The sequence below is a fragment of the Chanodichthys erythropterus genome, chromosome 13 (genome assembly GCF_024489055.1).
Source record: "Chanodichthys erythropterus isolate Z2021 chromosome 13, ASM2448905v1, whole genome shotgun sequence".
NCBI lineage: Eukaryota > Metazoa > Chordata > Actinopteri > Cypriniformes > Xenocyprididae > Chanodichthys > Chanodichthys erythropterus.
In genome coordinates, this window is record NC_090233.1 from 33,881,961 (window position 1) to 33,905,624 (window position 23,664).

At 35.9% G+C, this 23,664-nt stretch overlaps 1 protein-coding gene across 1 annotated transcript; it reads left to right on the top strand.

The window, feature by feature from the left end:
- Window positions 1-2,148: 2,148 nt before the first annotated feature.
- On the top strand, window positions 2,149-23,584 carry rasl10a (RAS-like, family 10, member A). The gene is made up of 4 exons (XM_067408310.1): window positions 2,149-2,166; window positions 2,286-2,554; window positions 20,348-20,472; window positions 23,314-23,584. The coding sequence occupies exons 2-4, from the start codon at window positions 2,339-2,341 to the stop codon at window positions 23,582-23,584; spliced, it is 612 nt and encodes a 203-aa protein (XP_067264411.1). The 5' UTR covers window positions 2,149-2,166; window positions 2,286-2,338.
- Window positions 23,585-23,664: the final 80 nt, after the last annotated feature.

Consider the following 23,664-nt stretch of genomic DNA (forward strand, 5'->3'; position numbering starts at 1 on the left):
CACAAGTCGTTCAGGAGGTTTTCAAAAAAAGTCCTCTGCTCTCATCCAGAAACAATCTGAAGTATATTAAGTTGTCAGACACAACTGGAACTTCAAATGGGACCGGCTTCTATGGTCAGATGAAACTAAAAAAAAAAAAAGATGGGTTTGGTGCACACATGGATAAAAAGTATCGGTTAAACCTACTGCTGGATCTTTAATGTTGTGGGCCTATTTTTCTGCCGGAGGTCCTGGACATCTTGTTCAGATATATGGTATCATGGATTCTATCAAATACTAACAGATAAAAAATCAAAACCTGACCGCTTCTGCTAGAAATCCAATAATGAGCCATGGTTGGATCTTCCATCAGGACAATGATCCAAAACAAACATCAAAACCAACACAAAAATGTGTCACTGAGCACAAAATGAAGCTTCTGCCATGGTCTTCCCAGTCCCCTGACCTGAACCCTAAAGAAAATGAGTGAGGTGAACTGAAGAGAAGAAGCACCAGCATGGAGCTGGGAATCTGAAGGATCTGGAGAGATTCTGCATGAAGTAATGGTCTCTGATGATCTCTTGTCAGGTGTTCTCCAAACTCATCAGGCATTATAGAAGAAGAGTCAGAGCTGTTAAATTGGCAAAAGGAGGTTGCAACAACTATTGAATAAAAGGATGCCAATAATTGTGGCCAACGTGTTTGGGATATAAACATTTATTTCATAATGTGACTTTCCCCCCACTTTCAATTCTTTTCCTTCAATGAAAGGTTAGATTTTTGCTAATTTTCCGAATTAAAGATCAAAAGGATAAACAATGCAAAGTTATTTTTACAGTCATATTTGATCATATTTACCAAGGGTGCCAATAATTCTGACCACCACTGTATATTGACAACCACCATAATAATGCAGGTGATAAAAAGGAAAACCACATGTACAATCAGAAAACATCACAAATAGCTTTTCCGTGAACTGAAATACATGCTAACATAAGAGGGTGCACAGAGTCATTCACGCAAACGCAAAACACCATCATGGTAACCCACAATACTTAAATAATGCAATAAACATTCATTAAACAACAGAAGATGTAACATAAAACCCTAATGTACATAACTGATAACAAAACCTATTAAGAACATGATTATTAAAACAAAATACTTTCAAATGTGGAGTGTCACACAGGGAATTGTGGGAACATCAGTTTACAGATTTTTACTGTAAATTACACATCGATTTTGTCTTTTTTACTTATACAAATTGTAAAATTTAATTGCATAAATGTCTGGTTAGAGCTTTTACAGTTTTCCCCTGTATATAATACGGGAACTTACCTGTTAACCTATTTATTTTTATTTTTATTTTTTTCCCGTAGCGTTTTTACAATATTTTACCGTTAAAATCACATTCATTTTTTACCTCACTAATTATTTTGGTTTGAAACAGTTTCGTAAGAAAATAACAGTGTTGACATACTGAAAAATCAATACTTTTGCTTGTTTACTAAACAAGCAAAGCATATCATGCTTGATATCGATAGAAAGGTTCGTTTTCACCTTGTATTCCTCCAATACCTAAAGTAAATTTGGAATATAACACGCGAGTGACCTTTTAGAGCAGTTTATAACCGCTGTACATTAGCGCAATGAAACAGCCATGAATGCGCGCGCGTCAAGCGATCCACATGAGTGCGCGCGGAGGAGCAGCGCTTAGTCCAACACAGGAGCTGAAGCGACGAGAGGTCTGCGCGGATAAAGTCCACCTGCTACAATCTTTACGGAGCTTAACGATGGACCTTTGCGCAGCCTGCATTTGGATTGCGGTGAGGTTCACGATCAAGCGAGCACTCATGCGCTCGCGCAGCACGCACTGCTGAGATGATGTGGGAAGATATGAGAGGTTACGAGGAGAAAGGGTCAATGGTAACCTCGAGATCGAAGAGCAAGCATTATCCAGAGAGCAGCCAGATGGATAGTGTTGGATACTGTTGACGTTTTTGAGCTCCAGAGCTGTGTGTGGGAATACTGTGGATCACTGAGGACTGTTCCCCAATGGAATGCAGAGAAGACAGCTCAACTGCCGCAGTGAATGAAGTTGGTTTGTTGATCCATTCAATAACGGATGCTACTAACAGAGTATTTCAGCAAAAGAGATAACGAAATGTACCAGAGGACAGTAGATCTGTGAGCAAACTCTTATTTATTTCAGCATCCACGAAGTGTGTTCTCGTCGACTGTTGTAATGTAAGCACAAAAAGGCGCACGCTCACAATTCATATGATTTGTTTTGATTTGTTGAACAGTTTTCCAACTGTCTTGATCGGTAGTCGTTGTCAGCAGTCCTGATCCGCGCGGGATGGTCGAGACGCTGAGCATCGCCGTCATCGGAGCGCCTGGAGTCGGGAAAACTTCTATCATCCGGCAGTTTATTTACAATGACTTCTCTGAGACTTACACTCCCACCCAAACGAGATACGTGTACAGACCCTCGGTCATTCTTAACGGTGTTATGTACGACCTGAAGATTTTGGATGTCCCGCCAATTTCCTCCTTTCCTTCAAGCCCGAGTCAGGTACAGTAACTGGTGTAGCTATAAACAAAGCGCTGGATGCGTTAAACGTAGTTTGTGTGATGCACTGTGTAGCTACCACGCATGACATTAAATGATTAATTACAGCAAAAAAAAAAAAAAAAAAAAAAATTATTAAATAACATAAAATGTAGAATAAACGCCCTGATGTTTGTATATAGCCTAACATATAAAACAACTAGCCTAAGTAAAATATTTTACTGTAACAGGCTGTTGTCTTGTTGAATAGGCTAATATAGATTTTTAACGTAGCTACATGATAAGGTCATTTCAACCTTTTCATCCCCAAAACAATTTTTACAGTATTTAGCCTACTATAATACATTTTAGTTAGGCCTACATGTATAGTCTCGTTAAATATATAGATTTTTTTTTTTTTTACCATGCTACGTTTATTAAAACGTTTTATTCTAGCAATTTCACACACATATAAAGTTATAAGATATTTTTACAGCGTACAATTCATGTCACGTGATTTGCGTCTAGCGCGTGTCTCTCACTCATTCGTTTCTTTTGGGCCTAGATGTAAAAGTTTTAAGGCACCGTAAAAGATTTTTAGCACTGAATTATACAAATTCCTCTAAAGAATATGGCACTTATTCACATTAGTGATTGAAATTTGTCTCGCGTTATAAAGGTTTAGGAGGAGCCTGTTTTTAATGAATGTGGATTCTTAATCCACCAGTTTGACCTTGGACCACCAAACTGTCCCTGCATGCAATTATTCAAATTCACACTTGAAATAAAAAAATAATGCCGTTCTGTTCTTGTAAACCTTAATCAAATCGAAGTGTATCTTTAACAGATCCATTAATACAAAGAGATTCCAGAGGAGAGAGGGGCTTTCCTCAGGAAAAAAAAAAAGGATAGGATCTCATTTAGAGTAGTTGCTATGGAGACATGGCTTGAACTGAGCATCTGTAAGCTTATTTTCTGTATCCTCCCTCTGGCAAATATTTCTCTCTACCTCCCTCTGTCCTCCCCCATCTCTCCCTCTCATCTCTCTCTCTCTCTGTATCACAACACACTATTACTTTTCTTATTCATTTGTGTAACAGTCTCAAAGAACCCATCCAATTATTCTTGTTAGAAAGATCCTCATAACTAGACACATCATATTTGCTAGCAATTTTACAAATGTTAGCAATGCTAGCAATTTTACGAATGCATCTGGTGTTTTTTTTAAATACATGAGTTTCCTGTTGAAACCATCAGTCACCTGTAGCTTGAAATAGTTGCAGTGTTTTGCTCAGTCCTGCTCTCATGAGATCTACTTTTGTCTCAGGTTAGCTCTAACCCTGCTCAACTGTTTACAATTTTCATCTTGATTAGCTGTTTCATGTGTGTATGATTGGAGCTGACAATAAACTCTGCAGGGTGGTAGATCTTTAGAAGACATCTGCTAAAAAGGTAAATGTAATTAATTTGTGCTATCAACATTTACATCAGATTTAAATGTATTCATTTTGCAGATGTTTTGATTTATCCAAAGTGATTTACTAATCAGAATAAATCAAGCATGCGATTAAGTAGTGCTACAATGTCAACTAGCTAAATACCAGAGACTACAAATTCTAACAAATCCAGACAAATCATTGCTGCTCACTTCCTAATACTGTCAGAACCTTTACATGCAAAGCATGACCAAGCAAGGATAGATATGGTCTCTTCACAGCAAACTGCTTAAAATCCAGAATATTGCTGTTGAAGGAATACAAACTAGTTCAATTTCGACCTCTTTAGGATTTAAAGGGTACATAACACACATCTGGAGTACTTATAGACTAGTATTGCATCCTTCATATCTCCGAAAAGCTCCTGGAGGCGTGCCTGCCGTGGGCAGAGCAAGAGTCACGAGCACATGCAGCTTTCGCGTAGTGATCGTCAGCAGGCTGCGACATCATTAGAAATAAAAAGGGAACAAAAACGTTGGTGTTGTTTACTTTATATGCACTTGCATGCTGATTGCCAACAAAACACAGACATTTGATGCAGTTTTACTCACCGCCTGCGAATCCAGCGTTGTACTGGGACTTGTTTACAAAACATTTGTCACTGAAATTCCAGGACCAGGCAAACATATGTGCACAGCTCCGTTACTAGCTGCCCCGGAAAAACAAACTGCATCCACTGTTCCTTTAACACTGGGTTCTTTGGAAAGCTGAAAAAGATTTTTTCCCTCACAACCAAAAACACACTTCTTCGGTGACATTGTTGAAAAATCTCTCGGCTTCCGTAACCCGAAGGAAGTGTGTTGATGGGTGTGCTCTAGCTCTTGCTCTGGGTGATATGTGTGCGTGCGCTTATCAGGAAAAAAGTGCCCATACAAGGAATTCCACCCTTTATTACGGAAGTAGTGTAGTTGGCACAGAAATACTCCGTCATACATCCAACTCATGTTTTGAAAATTTGTCCACTGTCCAACTCTTTAACAGTGTAAATAAGTCAGAATGCATGAAATAGCATTGCCCCCCCCCTTTAAAGACGCAAAAGAGAACTCAGTTCGGTAACGGTGCACTGTCTGAGATGCAGCTTTCTGTGTGCATGCTTTGTGTGTATGTGTGGGGGTACCAAATTGAGTTTCTTTTGAGTCTTCTTGCGCTTGAATGGTGTTTGAATGTACTTTTAAGACCACGGCCACGTTCTAATACTGCTTTCTAGTTTCTAAATAACAAGCAGATTTTTGATACCAAGTGGCCGAAAAGCATGATCTCCCTCAAAATCGTGAGCTGAATTGAACATTGCACCAATATTGCTATCAGTAGTTATTTGATGTGGGGCCAGGGTGGCCCCCCTGTGGAGCTGGGCCTGACTCCCCATAGGTTTGTCATCATCTGAAAGATTCTGTGAGATTCTGAAAAAATGCTTTTTGTCAGGGTTTTCACACCTTATTTTCGTGGAAGTACTCTGGAGTAAATTCCCTGCATCGTGACCACTCCACACATCTTGAAGACCCACTCCAGACAGAGACCACCAAGGTCACCCCGGCAACAAGTGATTCTGTTGATTGTTGCCAGGTTCTTTATTACTGACTAAGAGTGTTGACAACAGTGAAAACACAATGAAAAATAAATATTATTATAGACTGGATATATTATAATAGACTTTGTTGATTGGATAAATAAACAAAGTATTGATCGTTGGTGGTTTTGATGTCACGTCATGAAAATGGAATGAAAAAATAAAGAACGCACTGTGCAGCGATATGGAGGGTGCATTGCTTTCAGTTCTCAGATCACATTAAGACACTGCAATCTAACCGAGCTGGAGCGTGCTGCAGCTTAACACCATTTAGCTCCCTTAAAGGCATGTCAGGCTGGAACGCATAGAGGAGAAGGTGTGTTTGAATAGTACATCTTTATTAAAAAGCTTCTGCCTTCTTGTGACAGGTGCCAGTGTTATATGCAGACATTTATGATGAAAAAAATCCCCCCAAATTTCGATTTTTTTAACCACTAGCAAATTCATAGACACAAACTGAAGCAGTTTAAACCTAGATGCAAATAAAAACGTTAAGAAGAGAGTTTTGATTTCTTTAGCCCCCAGAAAATGTATTGACATTTAAAGCAACTGTTTACTTCATCAAGCCTAAAAGTGATGCACTATAAAGCTCAACACACTGTTACTTCAACATTATGCAGACAAAAAGCATGACTGACTATATACGTTGTTCTTTTTTTTTTTTTTTTTTTTTTTTTTAATATTTGTGTATTGTGTGCAAGCAACATAATGTATAAATCACAAAAAAAATTATGTGTTATAATTTAATTAATTTATATTAATTTTATTACAGACTTGTTTAGTTAACAATAAGTAATGGTCTGTCAGACCATTCTCAATTCTGATTGGCTGGAAGGTGTGCGTTCAAACCGTGTAATGCACATATTTGTCCAGTCAGTTTAATGACAGTTCTATATTAATGCACTGCTTTCATTGAAGCACACACACACACACACAGAAAGAGAGAGACTGCGCACACAAAGAAACAGAAACCTCTGCTTCACTTCGGGTGGTTCTTTGCCTCCACATTATGCATAAAAATTGTGTAATTTACACCTAGCTGTGGATTATCCCTGGCATATTTAATGCTAAAATACTCTAAAAAGTGCTAGATCCTCACATCTCCCCATAATGCATCATGGTTCAGTGAAATATGTCCTGTACTCTAAGTCTCTGTACTGCAATGCAATGTGCAATAGTTTCACACAGATATGCTGATATGCATTGTATAGACAACTGTGAAAAATAATTTTTGACTGCTTGGCAACTTTGGTTAGTGAATGTCACAGTTTGTTCACATGATGCCATGGCAGATGGAGCAGATCAAAAGCCAGCATGATTCAGGATTTCCTATTAATGCCAGCCTCTCTTTCTCGCTCTTGTTCTCTCCGAATAATGACAACAGGGAGCTACTCCCCATTGCTGCAGCACTTGCTTGATCATGTAATGGTCCTCAGAATGTGATAGAATTCATTTTGCACAGCATGCACTTTCTCCTGAACTATGTTACTCACCACTAGCTGAGGACAGAATTTGTTTGTGCCACGTGGAGATTTCGGTTGCTCTTTTAGCCAGTTAAGTTTAGGAATATTAACTTGGAACTTTGTGTTTCCTGCTTTGTGCTCTGACATGACTGATTCTCAATGGCCGTAGGGTCTCTATTCATTTAGCTCTGGGTTGTCACTTAGTAGCTTTGATATTGTCACACTGCCAACTCTCATTTTGCAATACTTTTCAATGACATTGACATTCCATTCCTTCCATTCTCTTCCTTTTATTCTATGACTTTCGCTTTTTCTCTCAACACCATCTAGTTCATCTTTGAATAAGGGTGATTTGTTATGTGAAAGATCATTTTGTTTCTTAAACAATGATCTGATCAGTCTATCATTCTTATCAGTGTTTAAACTGCAGAAGTAATTTTGGTCTAATTATGGTCTAAGTAATTATGGTTACTCTTTTTTTAAGCCCTCTTTCAACAGAAATGGAATCTTTAAATTGAATCTTTATCATGGAATAATCCTGCTAGAGTGAGACTTCTCAAGCTTTTGAGAGAATTTTATATTCATGGTTTTAAAACAAATAAAATTCAGCACTAGGCTGTCTCAAGGACAGATGGTGTCATTATATTCTTCACGGCTGAAAAGTGTAATCTCTAATTTGGGATGCATAGTCATACATCACTGTGTCAGCTGTAGTAAAAAGAAACCAATACAATAAATCTAGCTGTACACCTCAGCATAAAATTAAGAAATGTAATTCAGTAATTATACCATCAATAATCAGGGACAGTCACAAATAAAGATGGTGCAAAATGACCTTTACTGGCATGTAATGATTTAACTAAGACATGCCGTTATTTGTAGTTATGTGCTTTTCTGGTTTATTTTCACGTCCACATTTGGCACCACTGTCTTTCTCTCTCTCTCTCTCTCTCTATACAGGTGTTGGTCATATAATTAGAATAGCATCAAAAAGTTTATTTATTTCACTAATTCCATTCAGTGTGCACGCTTTCCAATTCAAGTGAAACTTGTATATTATATTCATTCATTACACACAGACTGATATATTTCAAATGTTTATTTCTTTTAATTTTGATGATTATAACTGACAACTAAGGGAAATCCCAAATTCGGTATCTCAGAAAATTAGAATATTGTGAAAAGGTTCCATATTGAAGACACCTGGTGCCCCACTCTAAACAGCTAATTAACTCAAAACACCTGCAAAGGCCTTTAAATGGTCTCTCAGTCTAGTTCTGTAGGCTACACAATCATGGGGAAGACTGCTGACTTGACAGTTGTCCAAAAGACGACCATTGATACCTTGCACAAGGAGGGCAAGACACAAAGGTTCACTGCAAAAGAGGCTGGCTGTTCACAGAGCTCTGTGTCCAAGCACATTAATAGAGAGGCGAAGGGAAGGAAAAGATGTGGAAAAAAGTGTACAAGCAATAGGGATAACCGCACCCTGGAGAGGATTGTGAAACAAAACCCATTCAAAAATGTGGGGGAGATTCACAAAGAGTGGACTGCAGCCGGAGTCAGTGCTTCAAGAACCACTACGCACAGACGTATACAAGACATGGGTTTCAGCTGTCGCATTCCTTGTGTCAAGCCACTCTTGAACAACAGACAGCGTCAGAAGCATCTCGCCTGGGCTAAAGACAAAAAGGACTGGACTGCTGCTGAGTGGTCCAAAGTTATGTTCTCTGATGAAAGTAAATTTTCCTTTGGAAATCAGGGTCCCAGAGTCTGGAGGAAGAGAGGAGAGGCACACAATCCACGTTGCTTGAGGTCCAGTGTAAAGTTTCCACAGTCAGTGATGGTTTGGGGTGTCATATCATCTGCTGGTGTTGGTCCACTGTGTTTTCTGAGGTCCAAGGTCAACGCAGCCGTATACCAGGAAGTTTTAGAGCACTAACCAACTTTATGGAGACGCAGATTTCATTTTCCAACAGGACTTGGCACCTGCACACAGTGCCAAAGTTACCAGTGCCTGTTACCCCTGTTCTTAGTTGGCCAGCAAACTCGCCTGACCTTAACCCCATAGAAAATCTATGGGGTATTGTGAAGAGGAAGATGCGATATGCCAGACCCAACAATGCAGAAGAGCTGAAGGCCACTATCAGAGCAACCTGGGCTCTCATAACACCTGAGCAGTGCCACAGACTGATCGACATGCCACGCCGCATTGCTGCAGTAATTCAGGCAAAAGGAGTCCCAACTAAGTATTGAGTGCTGTACATGCTCATACTTTTCAGTTGGCCAAGATCTCTAAAAATCCTTTCTTTGTATTGGTCTTAAGTAATATTCTAATTTTCTGAGATACTGAATTTGGGATTTTCCTTAGTTGTCAGTTATAATCATCAAAATTAAAAGAAATAAACATTTGAAATATATCATTCTGTGTGTAATGAATGAATATAATATACAAGTTTCACTTTTTGAATGGAATTGGTGAATATCAACTTTTTGATGATATTCTAATTATATGACCAGCACCTGTGTGTATATATATATATAATATATATAGATAGAGAGAGAGAGAGTATAAAGTTGTGCTGAAAGTAAGAAAAATTTTTCTTAACAGTACCAAATTAGGGTTATTTGGCTTGTAACAATAACAGAACCCTTTTTGGTGCTAAATAAGGTTGCATAAAAAACTATGCTTTGAAAGTGCTGAAGGACCTTAATGGTGTTATAATTAACAATTTTACAGGTATATCTTTACAGTTACAGTGTGTCGTTTATGAAGGACAAAATTAGCAAAAATGGACAGTATGTGAGCCCTTTACAATGTTAAAAGGAAAAAGTGATATACAGTCATGGGATAACTTTAATGTCTTTTGTGACTGTATGTTTATAAAGTAATAATTAAAAAATCTAACAATATTTGTCATATCAAGATAAGTATCCTTAACTGAACAGAGCTGCTCACACTTACATGTTCTGTTAAACTAAAAAAAGAAAAAGTAATTACTGGTATGAAACCACTAAGAACCTGAAAGTTAAAATGTATAGACATTTTAAAGAACCCTAAACTCTAGCACAAAGAATCATTTCAGCATATAAAGGGTTCTTCAAGACGAAATGGTTCCAAATAGAGTTGTTACATGTAAAGAAACTTTAAAGAATCATCTTTTTGTGTGAATAAACGTGTGGCAGAAAGAAAGATATTATGCAATATTAGGTGAAAAAATCAATGTTTAGGTATGCTATTAGAAAAAAAAAAAATTTTTGGTATACTCCTTGATTTAAACTTCAAAACCCGATAAGTTCAGAGTACTCAAAATTATTGTAGACACCGATTACCTAAAAAAGTAGTAAAGCAATGCAAATGTTTTAAGTAAAGAATAATTATAAATAACAATTAAGTCAAACTGAGTTTTTTTCATTTTAGTTTTATTTAATGCTTAAGTCCACTGTACTTAAAATTATTGTTTGCCATACGTAATGTTTCTTATTTTTCAATTATTTTGATGCAGTGGTCGTAAAACCCAATAAGTTCAGAATACTCAAAACATTTAAGTAAACAACTTAAAAGATTATTTTAGTAGCACTTAAATATATATATATTTGATACTACCAAAATTCAGTAATTATAACTTAAGGCAAGACACCCCAGGTGAATAGAGTAAAAAAAATAACTAATAGATATCACCATACTTCCCCAGCTGGTTGATTACATTCAAAATTGCAAACATTTTTTGTATTACAAGTTTTCCAAAATGTTATGTTTGAATATGCAAATGAGGCGTTATCTAATTAAATATGCTCTAATTTGCATACATTTCTAGAACAAAAATCTGAATACTGGATGAAGTCAGGTTAAAAATTCTCTTTTAATTTTTTGGACATATTAAATTAAAAGGTTTTTACAGTGGGAATTTTGGATATCTCTTTTTATCACTCCATAAATTAGAAAATACTGTTTAAAAAAACAGCCAGAAAAAAAAAAAAAAAAAATCAACATTTTTTAGGAATAAAATGCTGTATAAAGTCCTGCAAATTATATATCAACAAATCCCTCAGTAAAAACCTTCAGATATAGATAGGAATACAACTGTAAAGTTTGGTGTATGTAAGTTCTGCTGAAGTGGAGATTTCTGACTTTTACTGTAATTGCAATCTATAGACGCAAATAGATAAAGTGGTATAAAACATACACTTTGAAGTGTATTTTGAAAAAACACTTTATGAAAAGCCCAAAATCTCAAAAGTGACAGGTGCCTGAAAAATGACAGGTGCCTTAATTGAAATATTGAATAAACTAACACCTAATCTACAGTTAAGCCTTTGTTAGCGACAGCACACACTAATATAACCATCAAAGAAACTATCACTATGACTATCACTACCTAACCACAGGCACCACTCTTCACCACGATGGTAACCCTAAATACCAAAATAACAGAATGTTCAACAATAACACATCTTCCCCTGTATTAATTTTGTGAAAAAAAAAAAAAAACACAAAATAACACTCAATTTCAGCATTTATTCTCCCTTACACAGTGTGACGCAAAACATACTGGGAACTTGAAATCTGCTGCAACTCAGTTTAATGTTGAATGGATTCTTCTGATAGCGTTGGTTACGTCGGTAACATTGGTAATAACGTGACATGGATGACGTCGCTTTATGTTGCTCAGTAAACTTAAAAATAATAATTTAAGTATTTTATTTATCCCATATTTTACCAGGAATAATCCCATTGAGATAAAAATCTCTTCTACCAGGGAGTCCTGGCCAAATTGGCAGCACATAAAGTTTCACACAAAAAACACTTCAAAACCAACACACACACAAAAAAAAAAAAAGTCCTGTCCAGCACTCAGAACTAACAAAATATGTAAATGTTAAGTAAAACAAGAACAAGATTCTTTCAAGTAAGACACCAAAAGTATTTTAAAAATATTTAAAGATGGGAGCACGTCAAGCCGCAAAGTATTCTGCATTTCATTCCACAATCTAGGCGCATAACAAGAAAAGGCAGTTTTACCAAACTCAGAGTATGATCTAGGCACAGTTAAAAGTAATTTAAAAGACGATCTAGTTTTATACTACCAGAACAATAAGATAAGAGACTACAGATATATAAAGGCAGTTTACCTATTAAAGCTTTGGCAATAAACATCAACATATGCATTTTTCTCCTCTGATACAAGGAGGGCCAGCCAACCAAGTCAAACAAAATGCAATGATGGGTACGTGTAGGAGCATTAGTTACAAATCGTATTGCAGCATGATATATACAATCTAATTTTTTTAGTGTAGATACATTATGCATATAAATTACATCGCCATAGTCCAGCACAGAAAGAAAACAACTTTGAATAATTCTCTTTTTTGCTTCAAAAGGAAGACATTTCTTTAAACGAAAAAGAAACCCCAATTTGGGCCTGAGTTTTTTTGAAAGATTTTCAATATGAATATTAAAACCCAACCTTTCATCGAGCCATATGCCCAGGTATTTATAAGTATTTACTCTTTCTACACAATCCCCTTCCATAGTTAAAATGGGTGGAATCACAAGTTTGTTACGAGAGCGTGTAAACAGCATATAGTTAGTTTTCTTAATATTTAAAACCAATTTTAAATTTAACAATGAAGATTGCAATACCTGGAAGGAATCTTGTAATCACTCTACAGCTTTCTGCATGGACTGTGCAGCCGTATAAATTATTGTGTCATCAGCGTATAAATGCAATTTAGCTGTAGTTATCTAAATCATTTATATAAAGTGAAAATAAAATTGGTGCTAAAATTGATCCCTGAGGAACTCCTTTCTTAATTTCTAGTTTTTTTGAAGTGAAATTTTCAACTGATACACACTGCGTTCTTTCAGATAAATAATTTTTAAACCAATTTATACTAATTTTACTAAAACCTAAGCAGCCTAGTCTATTTAATAGAATTTTGTGATCTACAGAGTCGAAAGCTTTAGAGAGATCAACAAATAAAGCAGCACAGTAATTTTTATTATCCAGAGAAGTAATAATATCATTTGTGACAAGTGTTGCCGCTGTTACAGTACTATGGGCTGACCTAAAACCTGACTGAAACTCATTTAAGATATTATTTTCTGTTAAAAACTGTTTAATCTGATCATTTACAAGAGACTCAAAAACTTTTGCCATAACTGATAACCTTGAAATAGGACGATAGTTATCTAATTCATAGGGGTCTCCCCCTTTTAACAAGGGAAGAACCATGGCTGATTTCCAAACATAAGGAATTACATTTGAATTTAAACTTAAATTAAAAACAGAAGTAATAGGTGCTATAAAATCTGCTGCAATTTTTAAAAAATAAGGTTCTATATTATCATGCCCTGTTGCCTTTTTACAATCTAAATTTAGTAGGGCTTTATGAACTTGAGCTACTAAAATAGGCTTAAATGTAAAAAGCTGAGTGGAACGATATGTTTCAACTTCAACATTCCCTTTTCTTATACCGTTCGTTAAATGACTAGGGTCAAGGGCTGAACCCGCAGCAATGAAATAATCATTAAAAACCTCAACAATATTTTCTTTCCCTTTTATAAATTTTTCCTTTACTTTTAAATAATCAGGTAAACTCATAGAGTGTTTTAGACTAGAAACTGATTTGAACAACTTCCAAAATCTAGAGGGATCATTAATATTTTCATTTATCGCATTTAAATAATAATCACATTTAGATTTTTTTACCAATTTTGTACAACTATTTCTTAGTGTCCTGTAATGTACCCAGTCCAGATGGTTATTTGTTTTCTTTGCTTTAACCCATGCAGCATCACGTTTTTTGATGCGTGAAGAAATTAAGTCTGTAAACCAGGGGTTGTCTCTCCCTCTTACTCTAAATTTTTTAAAAGGAGCATGTTTATCACATATTCTTAAAAAAGTACATTTAAAATACTCCCATGCTAAATCAACATCAGGTATCAATGAAACCACATGTAAATCACTATCATAAATATCTTGTAAAAAAGCTTGTTCATTAAAACGTTTAAAATAACGTCTTAAGATAATACGTGGTTTACTTTTTGGAGTCCTACAATTTCTCACACATACTATAACACAATGGTCACTTACATCATTACAGAAAACTCCGGATGCAGAAAATCTATGAGAAGCATTAGTTAAAATAACATCTATTAATGAAGATTTATTTGGGTCTTTTTGGTTTAACCGCGTTGGAGAGTTTATCAATTGCTCCAAACAAATAGAGTCACAAATATCCTTGAATGGATCGGACAGTTTTGATGACCAGTCCCAGTTTAAGTCCCCAAGTAAAATCAATTCGGAGTTAGTCCAGTTATGAAGAAGATCAGTAAGTGAAGTGATAGCTTCACTTGATGCTGACAGTGGACGATAACATCCAATGACGATGATATCATGACCATTTGAAAAATGTAGTTTGATTGCCACCAATTCAAAGAAATTTGGCTTACTAACAGTGTACAAACAGGTGCAGTTCCACTTTGACTTAACATAAACTGCTACTCCACCACCTTTTTTTGTACGATCTGATCTAAAGACATTATATCCCTCGTATAAGGGTTTACTCAACAATGTTGAGCTGCACAAAAATAAAACTAAGCTCCTCGTTCAGAAAATTTAATTGTTTTAAGTTGCATCAGTGATTTAACAGACTTTAACTGCAGCGAACCCAAACCTTATAAGTTAGTAGTACTGTTCGGGTTATAGGGTAGGCAATTTCAGAAAGGCTTTTAAAGTTTTTTTTTAAAAGGCTTTTAAAGCATAAGATCCCACCCTCCCTTCAGAGTGCTCACCGAAGCCACGCCTCCTTCAAAACACATGAACACACACAGCCAGAGCACAGCCTGCAAAGAGTCACAAGAGACGCTATTAAAATTACTCAAAGTAGTAGATAGCAATGTTCAATTCAGCTCCAGTTTTTGAGGTAGATCATGCTTTTCGGCTACTTGGTATCAAAAATCTGCTTGTTATTTAGAAACTAGAAAGCAGTATTAGAACGTGGCCGTGGTCTTAATATACATTCAAACACCATTCAAGCGCAAGAAGACTCAAAAGAAACTCAATTTGGTACCCACACACATACACACAAAGCATGCACACAGAAAGCTGCATCTCAGACAGTGCACCATTACCGAACTGAGTTCTCTTTTGCGTCTTTAAAGGGGGGGTGCAATGCTATTTCATGCATTCTGACTTATTTACACTGTTAAAGAGTTGGACAATGGACAAATTTTCAAAACATGAGTTGGATGTATGACGGAGTATTTCTGTGCCAACTACACTACTTCCGTCTCAAAGCACATAACATTACAATAATAACTAATGTAAACGACTAGAGTTCTGACACCTGACTGCTGCAGATTCATTTCGCCGTTGATAGTGTTGTTGCCATAGAAATGCATCATTCGGATTCCAAGGATCTGAACAGCTACATCTCTTAATTACGATAATTACAACATGGTGTGAATGCAGGATAAGCTGCGCGATGTCTGCGCGAGCAGGGCGAGCGGAGATATGAAAATACATATGCTCACAGGCAGTTAAGACATCCTATCATTGCATTCGGACTGAATGCAGTGATTGGATGAACATTTTTTGGTCCTGAGACTTCCACAGAAGATATATGTAGATTTTTATATATTTAGACCACTTCTATTATTGATTGCTATTATGATGTGAAGAGAGTTTCAACCAGTATAACAAAAAGTACTTCTGAAAACATTGCCAACCATACCTTTAATTATTCAAAAAGCCACAATGTAATGTATATTTTTGCACTTAAAGTGGAATATATATTTTTTAATATTTATTTTATTTTTAATTGATGTTTTATATGATTTTATTTATATTACAAAATTGTATTTTTAATAATATTTAATAGAATTCAAATTAAACATACTTCAAATCATTTTCAGAAAGAACTATCAAATTATAAAACAGATGGACTTTAATGTAGTCCTAAATAGACTTTCTTTCCTGCTCCTATTTTAGCCTAATAACATCTCTCCAAGCTGTCCATTCAGGAGAACATCAAACACTCACACGGATTAGATCACATGTATTCGTGAAATCACTTGGCAGCTTTCAGCAGCACGGTTACCCATTCAGCAATTTCTGGTGGACGTCTTCCAAACTTCCAAAGATCTTTTTCCTTTAAATGGATACCTTCGTTGCCCAGAAGAGAATGTTGAATCATGATGAAAATGAATTTGTCCTCTCTCTAACTCAAACTCACAGGGAAGAACAGCACTGTGGCTTGACAAGGAGAGAGAGAGAGAGGCAAGCTTCTATTTTTAGCTTTCACGGGGATGGCAGCGCATCTGAAACATCTAACAGGCACACTGAGGGAGTGTTTATGTAAGAACAGTGCTCAGCAGAAAAGACCGGAAGCTTTAAGGCTTACAGTATTGACAGGAATTGGTCTTGTGCCCAAAACCAGTGTAGATAATTGCTTCAATCTACCAATCATCACTGAGCTAGAACTCCATGAAATGTTGAGTTTCTGCTTAATAAGGTCTGAGAAGTGTCAGATTTCCCAGTAGAAACGGAGGGTAAGGCATCTGCTTTTGATATGCAGGAAACTGAAAAAGAGGGAAAGAGCATAAGAGAGTTGGGGAAAAAGGACAGAGACTTCTTATTCAACATCCAAGGACTGGTTTAAACCCAAATTTACACATACTCTCTCTCTCTCCCCTCCTATTTTTGGTTTTATACATGATCAGTCAGAGGCCGGAGAGCGTGATAAGAATGCAGAAAATTCTGAGGTCCATATTATGCTGTTTTTGACCCATCATTGCGACACCTTATTTTGCCTTACACAGAAGAATGGAAATAATACAGGTTTTGATTAACATGAGGGTGAGTACAAAATGATGGTGAATTCATTCAATTGCAATATCCCTCCTCCCTTGTCTGTTTATGCTATAATGATCAACAATATGCCAGTGTGTTTATCTGCACGCCAAGTTGTTTCATTATTACACTAATGAGCGAGTGTGAATCTCAGTGCAGCATCAGAGGGGTCATCTCTGACTGAGTGTAAAATATTAGCAGTCTGCTGCTTTTCTAACATCAGTAGAGGATGAAAGTAATTATTCCTGTCAAGATGAATGCGCAAACACTGTCTTTGCTACAGCTGACATTGATTTTCTTTACAAGCAAGATCAGCTTGTGACGAATGGCTTCAATTTGACTTCCCCCTCTCACTCGATTTTTCTTCTGTTCAACCTCAACACACACACACAAATGCAGATCACAATCAATATGGCAATTAAACAGGATCTACTGGAATTTCACCACATGCAAGCTCTATCCAGTACAATCACTGATTCTTTAGAGTTTGGTTCATAGAGATGTCCTGTGGATGTTCATTTTTTGATTAATAATTACAAGGGCACAATAACTTTTTATAATTATCTGCCTGAATAAATCATTTACAATAAGCAATGCAATATTCCATAAAAAAAGAAATAAAAAATAGAGCAAGAAAATAATGATCCAATTCATGGGGACTTTAATAACACGTGACTCTTTTACCATCCTAGCGGCTAACAGTATTTGAGTCGCTATTGTACGAATGTCAAAAAAAAAGATGTTGCACATTTATTGTTGTACAATATTCACTAAAACATTCACTCCACTGCAGATCATGTAAAAACCCTAATTAAAACCTGTGTAATTCAAATATCATATAGGCTATCAAATAATACAATATTTAATGTCATGGTATGACATGATGTACTACATTTTAAAGGTGTAAATGAATATTGGAATTGATATTCAGTTCATATCATAAGAGCTCCCTGAGAAGAGTGGAGTGGAGGGGAAGGAGGGAGGGAGAAAGGAGATGAGGTCACTGTGTCACGGTTAAAGAAATTTGCTCGCTGCCTTATTCAGCTATCCCCCATTCAGCGGTGATGTGTAATTACTTTGGGTAAATCATTACTATTCATTGGCTGCAACCTTATATTCTCCCCCACTCTTTTGAACTAATGAGAATAGCCACTATAACACACACACACCTGAGTGAATGTTGCGCTCTCACCTTGGTCGGAATATTGATAGCTGCTATTAGGAACTTTGTTGAACAAAGAAATGTGATTTTATATAATTTTGTTCTATTTTCTTTGTTTATGTCTTTCCTGCAATTAAAGTCACATTCAGTTATATGGTCCTCCTTCATTATTTCCAACAAAGGTTCATTAATTAAAAGTTTATTCAAAACTTAAATCAAACTTGTTTCCTAGATTTTTTGCCGCATTTCAACAACATTTAATGCTGTTTGTTTGTCTATGTATATTATTTCCCTCTTTTTTTGGCCTCTTATTAGAAAATAAATATTTATATTATTATATTTATATTATAATTATATTATTTTATTTAAAATGACAAAAAGAGAAAATATATTTTATAATGAAATTTTTAGGCTATACTTACAGAAAAGATAGCAGGTAGGTGTTATCACATTCAAAGAATTATATTTTGGTTGTATGTAATTCTAGTATTTGCATGCTAAAATTTAAAAAAAAAAAATTCTTGAAATTTTGTCTTTTTTTCTCTTTTTTTGATTATTCTTTGCTGCACAGACATTGTTTCTTGGCCTTTAAAGGGGACCTATAATGCCCCTTTTACAAGATGTAATATAAGTCTCTGGTGTCCCCAGAATGTGTCTTTGAAGCTCAAAATACCCCACAGATCATTTATTATAGCTTGTCAAATTTGCCCCTATTTGGGTGTGAGCAAAAACACAGCATTTTTGTGTGTGTCTCTTTAAATGCAAATGAGGCCCGCTTACCAGAAGAGGGCGGAGCTTTAACAGCTCCTGCTTAAATTGCTCAACAACAACAAAGCTGGAGAATCTCACGCAGCAAAAATGACAATTGTGTTCAGCCTTACATTGTTCAAACCGGAGTCGGGACACTGATGGAGAGACTCAGGAAGAAGTTACAACTTTTAGAATGCATCTGGATGTTTCTGAACGGTTAGTGAATAAATTTGTGCAGTTGCTGTGGAGTGGATTCAGCTCATCGACTAGCATGTGCTGTCATGTTAATCTTTTGTACAAATACAGCGTTGAATTGAGCCTCGTCTGTGAAGCAGTCCAGCGTAAAATGACAGCATGGTAACAACACTCTACTACACTGTAAAAAATTACCATGATTTTAACAGTAAAAGACTGTAAAAATGCTGCGGTGAAAAACTGTCAATTGGTTTACAGAAAATGTCCGTACTATATACAGTGAATAACTGTAATAGATCTAACGTTACATTTAATGGTAAAATACCGTTAAATTCACAGTTTTTGGAAGTGAAAAATAACAATTCATTGTAAAAATTTACAGTGAAAAACCCCACAATTCCCTGCGTGACACTTCAAATTTGATATATTTTCGTTGAAATAACTCTTTCTTCTTAGTTTTTCTCATTTTTTTCTAATCAGTTATTTACATTAGGGTTTTATGTTACATCTAATGTTGTTAAATTAATGTTTATTGCATTTTTAAAATTTCATGCATGTTACCATGATGGTGTTCGGTGTGTGTGTGAATGACACTGTGTGTACGTTCTATATATTAGTATTGTCCTCCTCAGCTTGTGGAAAAGGTGCTTGTGATGAAATTTGATTTATCATGTGACTCTCATCACCACTGTGTTTGGTGACTGTCAGTGTATTATAAAGGTACAAAACAGATATTAGTACTTCATTAGGTTGGTAAATTAACATTATATCAGTTAATGAAATACGTTATTTTACAGTAAATTTAACAGATTCATTTATCTTTTACGGTAAAGTTCTGGCAACCACAGCTGCCGTTTTTTTACCGTAAATTTTACTGGGATTTTTTTTACAGTGTACAAACTCTTCTTCTTCTCTAAAGCTGCCCAACATGGTCTTGCCCCCTTTGTTGCATGATCTTGGGGGCATGGTTTATGTAAATTTTAGGGTTAGTGATTTCACTATCCCGGAAAGAAGCTTGTTGTAGCTGTAAAAGAAAATATCTCCCTTTGCACTGAACTTTGCAGATGTTGTTTATGCTCAAACAGCAACATTACACACTAACTAAAGTTAAAAAAGTGAAAGCATAATCAACCACCCCTTTAATGTTTTACTGCTACAGTACGTAACCTAACTGCAACCAAAATGCAACCGTACAATGTGGTAAAAGTATTTTATATTTGATTATTTTCATGAATTAATTGGTTTTCTAGCATTGCAAATAAACAGCAGTCAATCAGTCATCATCTGTTTGATTAAGTGTTTTTGTCTGTTTGTTTGTTTCCATCAGGAGTGGTTGGATGCGCGGTGTAGAGGAGTCCGCAGCGCTAACGCCTACATTCTGGTCTATGACATCTGCTGTGTGGAGAGCTTTGAGTATGTCAAGATGATCCGACAGCAAATTGTGGATAACAGGTATGACAGAGCTCATTCGGAACCTGAAAGAACAATAGAGAATGATTTCTCATGTTATAATAGAGCCAATAAAAAGACATTCCTTCTGTTATTGTTTGAATGGGATCAACTGTGGTCATTGAAACCATTTTTACTCTGCTCAATAGCACATCAGCACTGATTAATGTGAATGTATCAGCTGCAGTGACAAACTACTGATTGGTTTTGATGTTTTTAATTACAGTTGGCCCTTGTTTCCCCAGCTGATACTGAGATAATGAGGTGACATTTGAGAATATGGATGAGTGACAGTTACAGAGCATGGACACTGTCACCATTCAGTACAGCTGATAAGAATATAATAGATGGCAGTGAGAAAATTCTTTTACATATGCAGGTCTCGTGCTCATAGATAGTGTGCAGCATCATGTATTTGCATAAAGGTCAGAAAATGATCTGCAGTCTCCACCCTTAACCGTTCTCTTCCCCCACAATATCATACCTGTGTTTTACAAATGCTTCACGTTCTCACTGCGTGTGCTTTGAAAACATTTCTTAATGCAAAAAAAAAAAAAGTATTTTGGACAATTTTGAATCTTTTTTAATGATCACTGTATTTAGTTACTGGTTCATATATATATATATATATATATATATATATATATAGAGAGAGAGAGAGAGAGAGAGAGAGAGAGAGAGATGTATGTTGAATGTAGACTCAATATACATGCAGACGGTGTGCTGGGAGCAGCTGAGAAGGTTCTCAGAAAAGTGCTTGGACTAAATGTGGACTTGAAAGGTTTGAACATTAATGAGGGTGTAGACAGGGGAGTCATACTGAGAAAGCACAGATAAACCGTATGAAAGGAGGATAAATCAGTGTGAAAACATGACACAAGCAGCCAGACACAGGCATGAGGGATTGGTATAGGCTTATGAAACACAATGGAATTGGTCTGTCTGAAAGATTATTCACCTCTTTTGTGCTGATATTACTCACTCACATTCTTTTCTCTCTCACTATTTTTACACAAATATTGAAACATACATATATAACAGCATAAATCCTGAGTATTTGATTGAACTAAAATGAGTAGAATCAGAATAATAGCAGTAATTATGTTCGTTTTAATATTAAAATGAATAAGATGGAAAGGCCTTTCATCCTCAATAAACATAACATAATGTGTTAAATTAAACTTTTTAAATATTTATCATGTAATTTGGTGCCATTAATTTGTTATTATTAGGCCTGTCAATTGAATGCATTATTTAAATTAATTATCAATGGAAAAATATCGTGAACAAAATTATTTAACGCACCCAGACCTATAGGTCATCTTATATTTCATACAGTTGATTGGTGACAAACATGAAGCAGGGCAACAAGATAGCAGGGCAAAATTGCCCCTGTATGATTTTTTGTCTCATATTTATATCATATGATATACTGTAGTTAAGCAACAAGCGCAATATCACACAAGTGTTATTTTTGTCCCGATAGCACAAGTGCAAATGTGATATTGATTTTATGCATTTCAATAAATAATAAATTATTGTGTTATATTTTAGACACATTATGGTCTATTTTTGCTTAATTTTGCCAACAAAAATATTAGATGTAAAGCCAGAGCAGATCTGTTGTGAGTCTCCGAGCAACACACAGCAGTGTTTCAGTACTGAATGAATCCACATTTTGAGCGAATCAATTGGGTGAACCAATGATTCAATGGCCAATTCATAAAGAGAGCCATTTACTTAATTCCTGAATGAATCAGCTATTTGAACAAATCAAATGAATGAATGACTCAGTGACTTAATCATTAATCATTGATATTTACAGTTTAGTTTCTTATTTAGAGTATCTTTTCATTAAAAAAACAATTTCATATTTTGGAGATAGTTTGTCCAAAAATGAAAATTCTGTTTATTTACATTTACTCACCCTCATGTCATTTCAAACCTGTATGACTTTCTTTCTTTTGCAGAACATAAAAGATGATATTTTGAATGGTGGTAACCAAACTCTTTTGGTCTGTAAATATATCTAAATACCAGATGCAGCTTATAGGGAGGGGGGGAAGTCATGGCCATTGTAGCCTACAAGTTTATGTATAGTAAATTCTATGTTGAATCAAATAAAATATTTCTTTCTGAAGCTACTTTTTGTAGTGTCTGTTTGATGCGTTTCTCATTTTATCAAAATGACTTTGTTAAATAATTGGCACATCATGTAATTAATTTGATTAAAAATTTGAATCACTTGGCAGCCTTAGTAATTATATAAAGATACTCAAAGCCTATATAAATTGTCCAGACATTTATTTAATAGCTACATATATTCATATTTTCATTTTTTTCTAAGGAAATGAGATAAAGTTCAAGCTAGCAATTTCATTTGAGCTCCTTGTGCACCAGTTGCCAATTAAATTTATTACACATTTTTCCAATTGAACAAAACGCTCACATACACACACACTTGCCTTTGAAGCCCCCGAACATGAAACGCATTCATTCTCCACTATGTGTGAATGTAACCTTCAAGCAGTCAAGCGAGAAAGGACACACATCACGCATACTCCAGCACACATTATGAGCTCTGTGCCTTTTTTGTAGAGCGTGTCAAGGAGCTGAGAGGCTTTTAATGTTTGTGCGTGTGCCTGTTTCCTGAAGATATTAGCATGCAAACCTGAACAAGTATTATGTTCAACATAAATGTCATGCAAGATATGATCAATACTCATGTGGTCGGCTTGTTTTTTACTCAGTACTTCCCTCTTAAACCTCTTTTTCTATTGCTTCTCCCTCCTGCCATCTCACCTATCTTCCCTGTCTTTGTCTCTTTTTGTGTCTTTCCATAAGAGTGGGCAGCAGCAGTGAGGTGCCCATCCTGGTGGTAGGCAGTAAGCGGGACCTTCAGCGGCAGCGGTTCACCCAGCGCAGGGCCGTGTCAGTACTGGTGAAGAAGACCTGGAAGTGTGGTTATGTCGAGTGCTCCGCCAAGTATAACTGGCATGTGCTTCTGCTCTTTAAAGAACTCCTAGGAATAGCTGTGGCAAGAGGACTGCGCCCAAACCACACCTCTATCCGTCTCCAGGGGGCATTGCAGAGGAACCGCTGTAATATCATGTGACAGATATGTAGCCTTTTTTTTTTAATTTATGCTTATTTAGGACCAGTTTGTGTTTACAGAGTCTTATTTATCTGATTTAA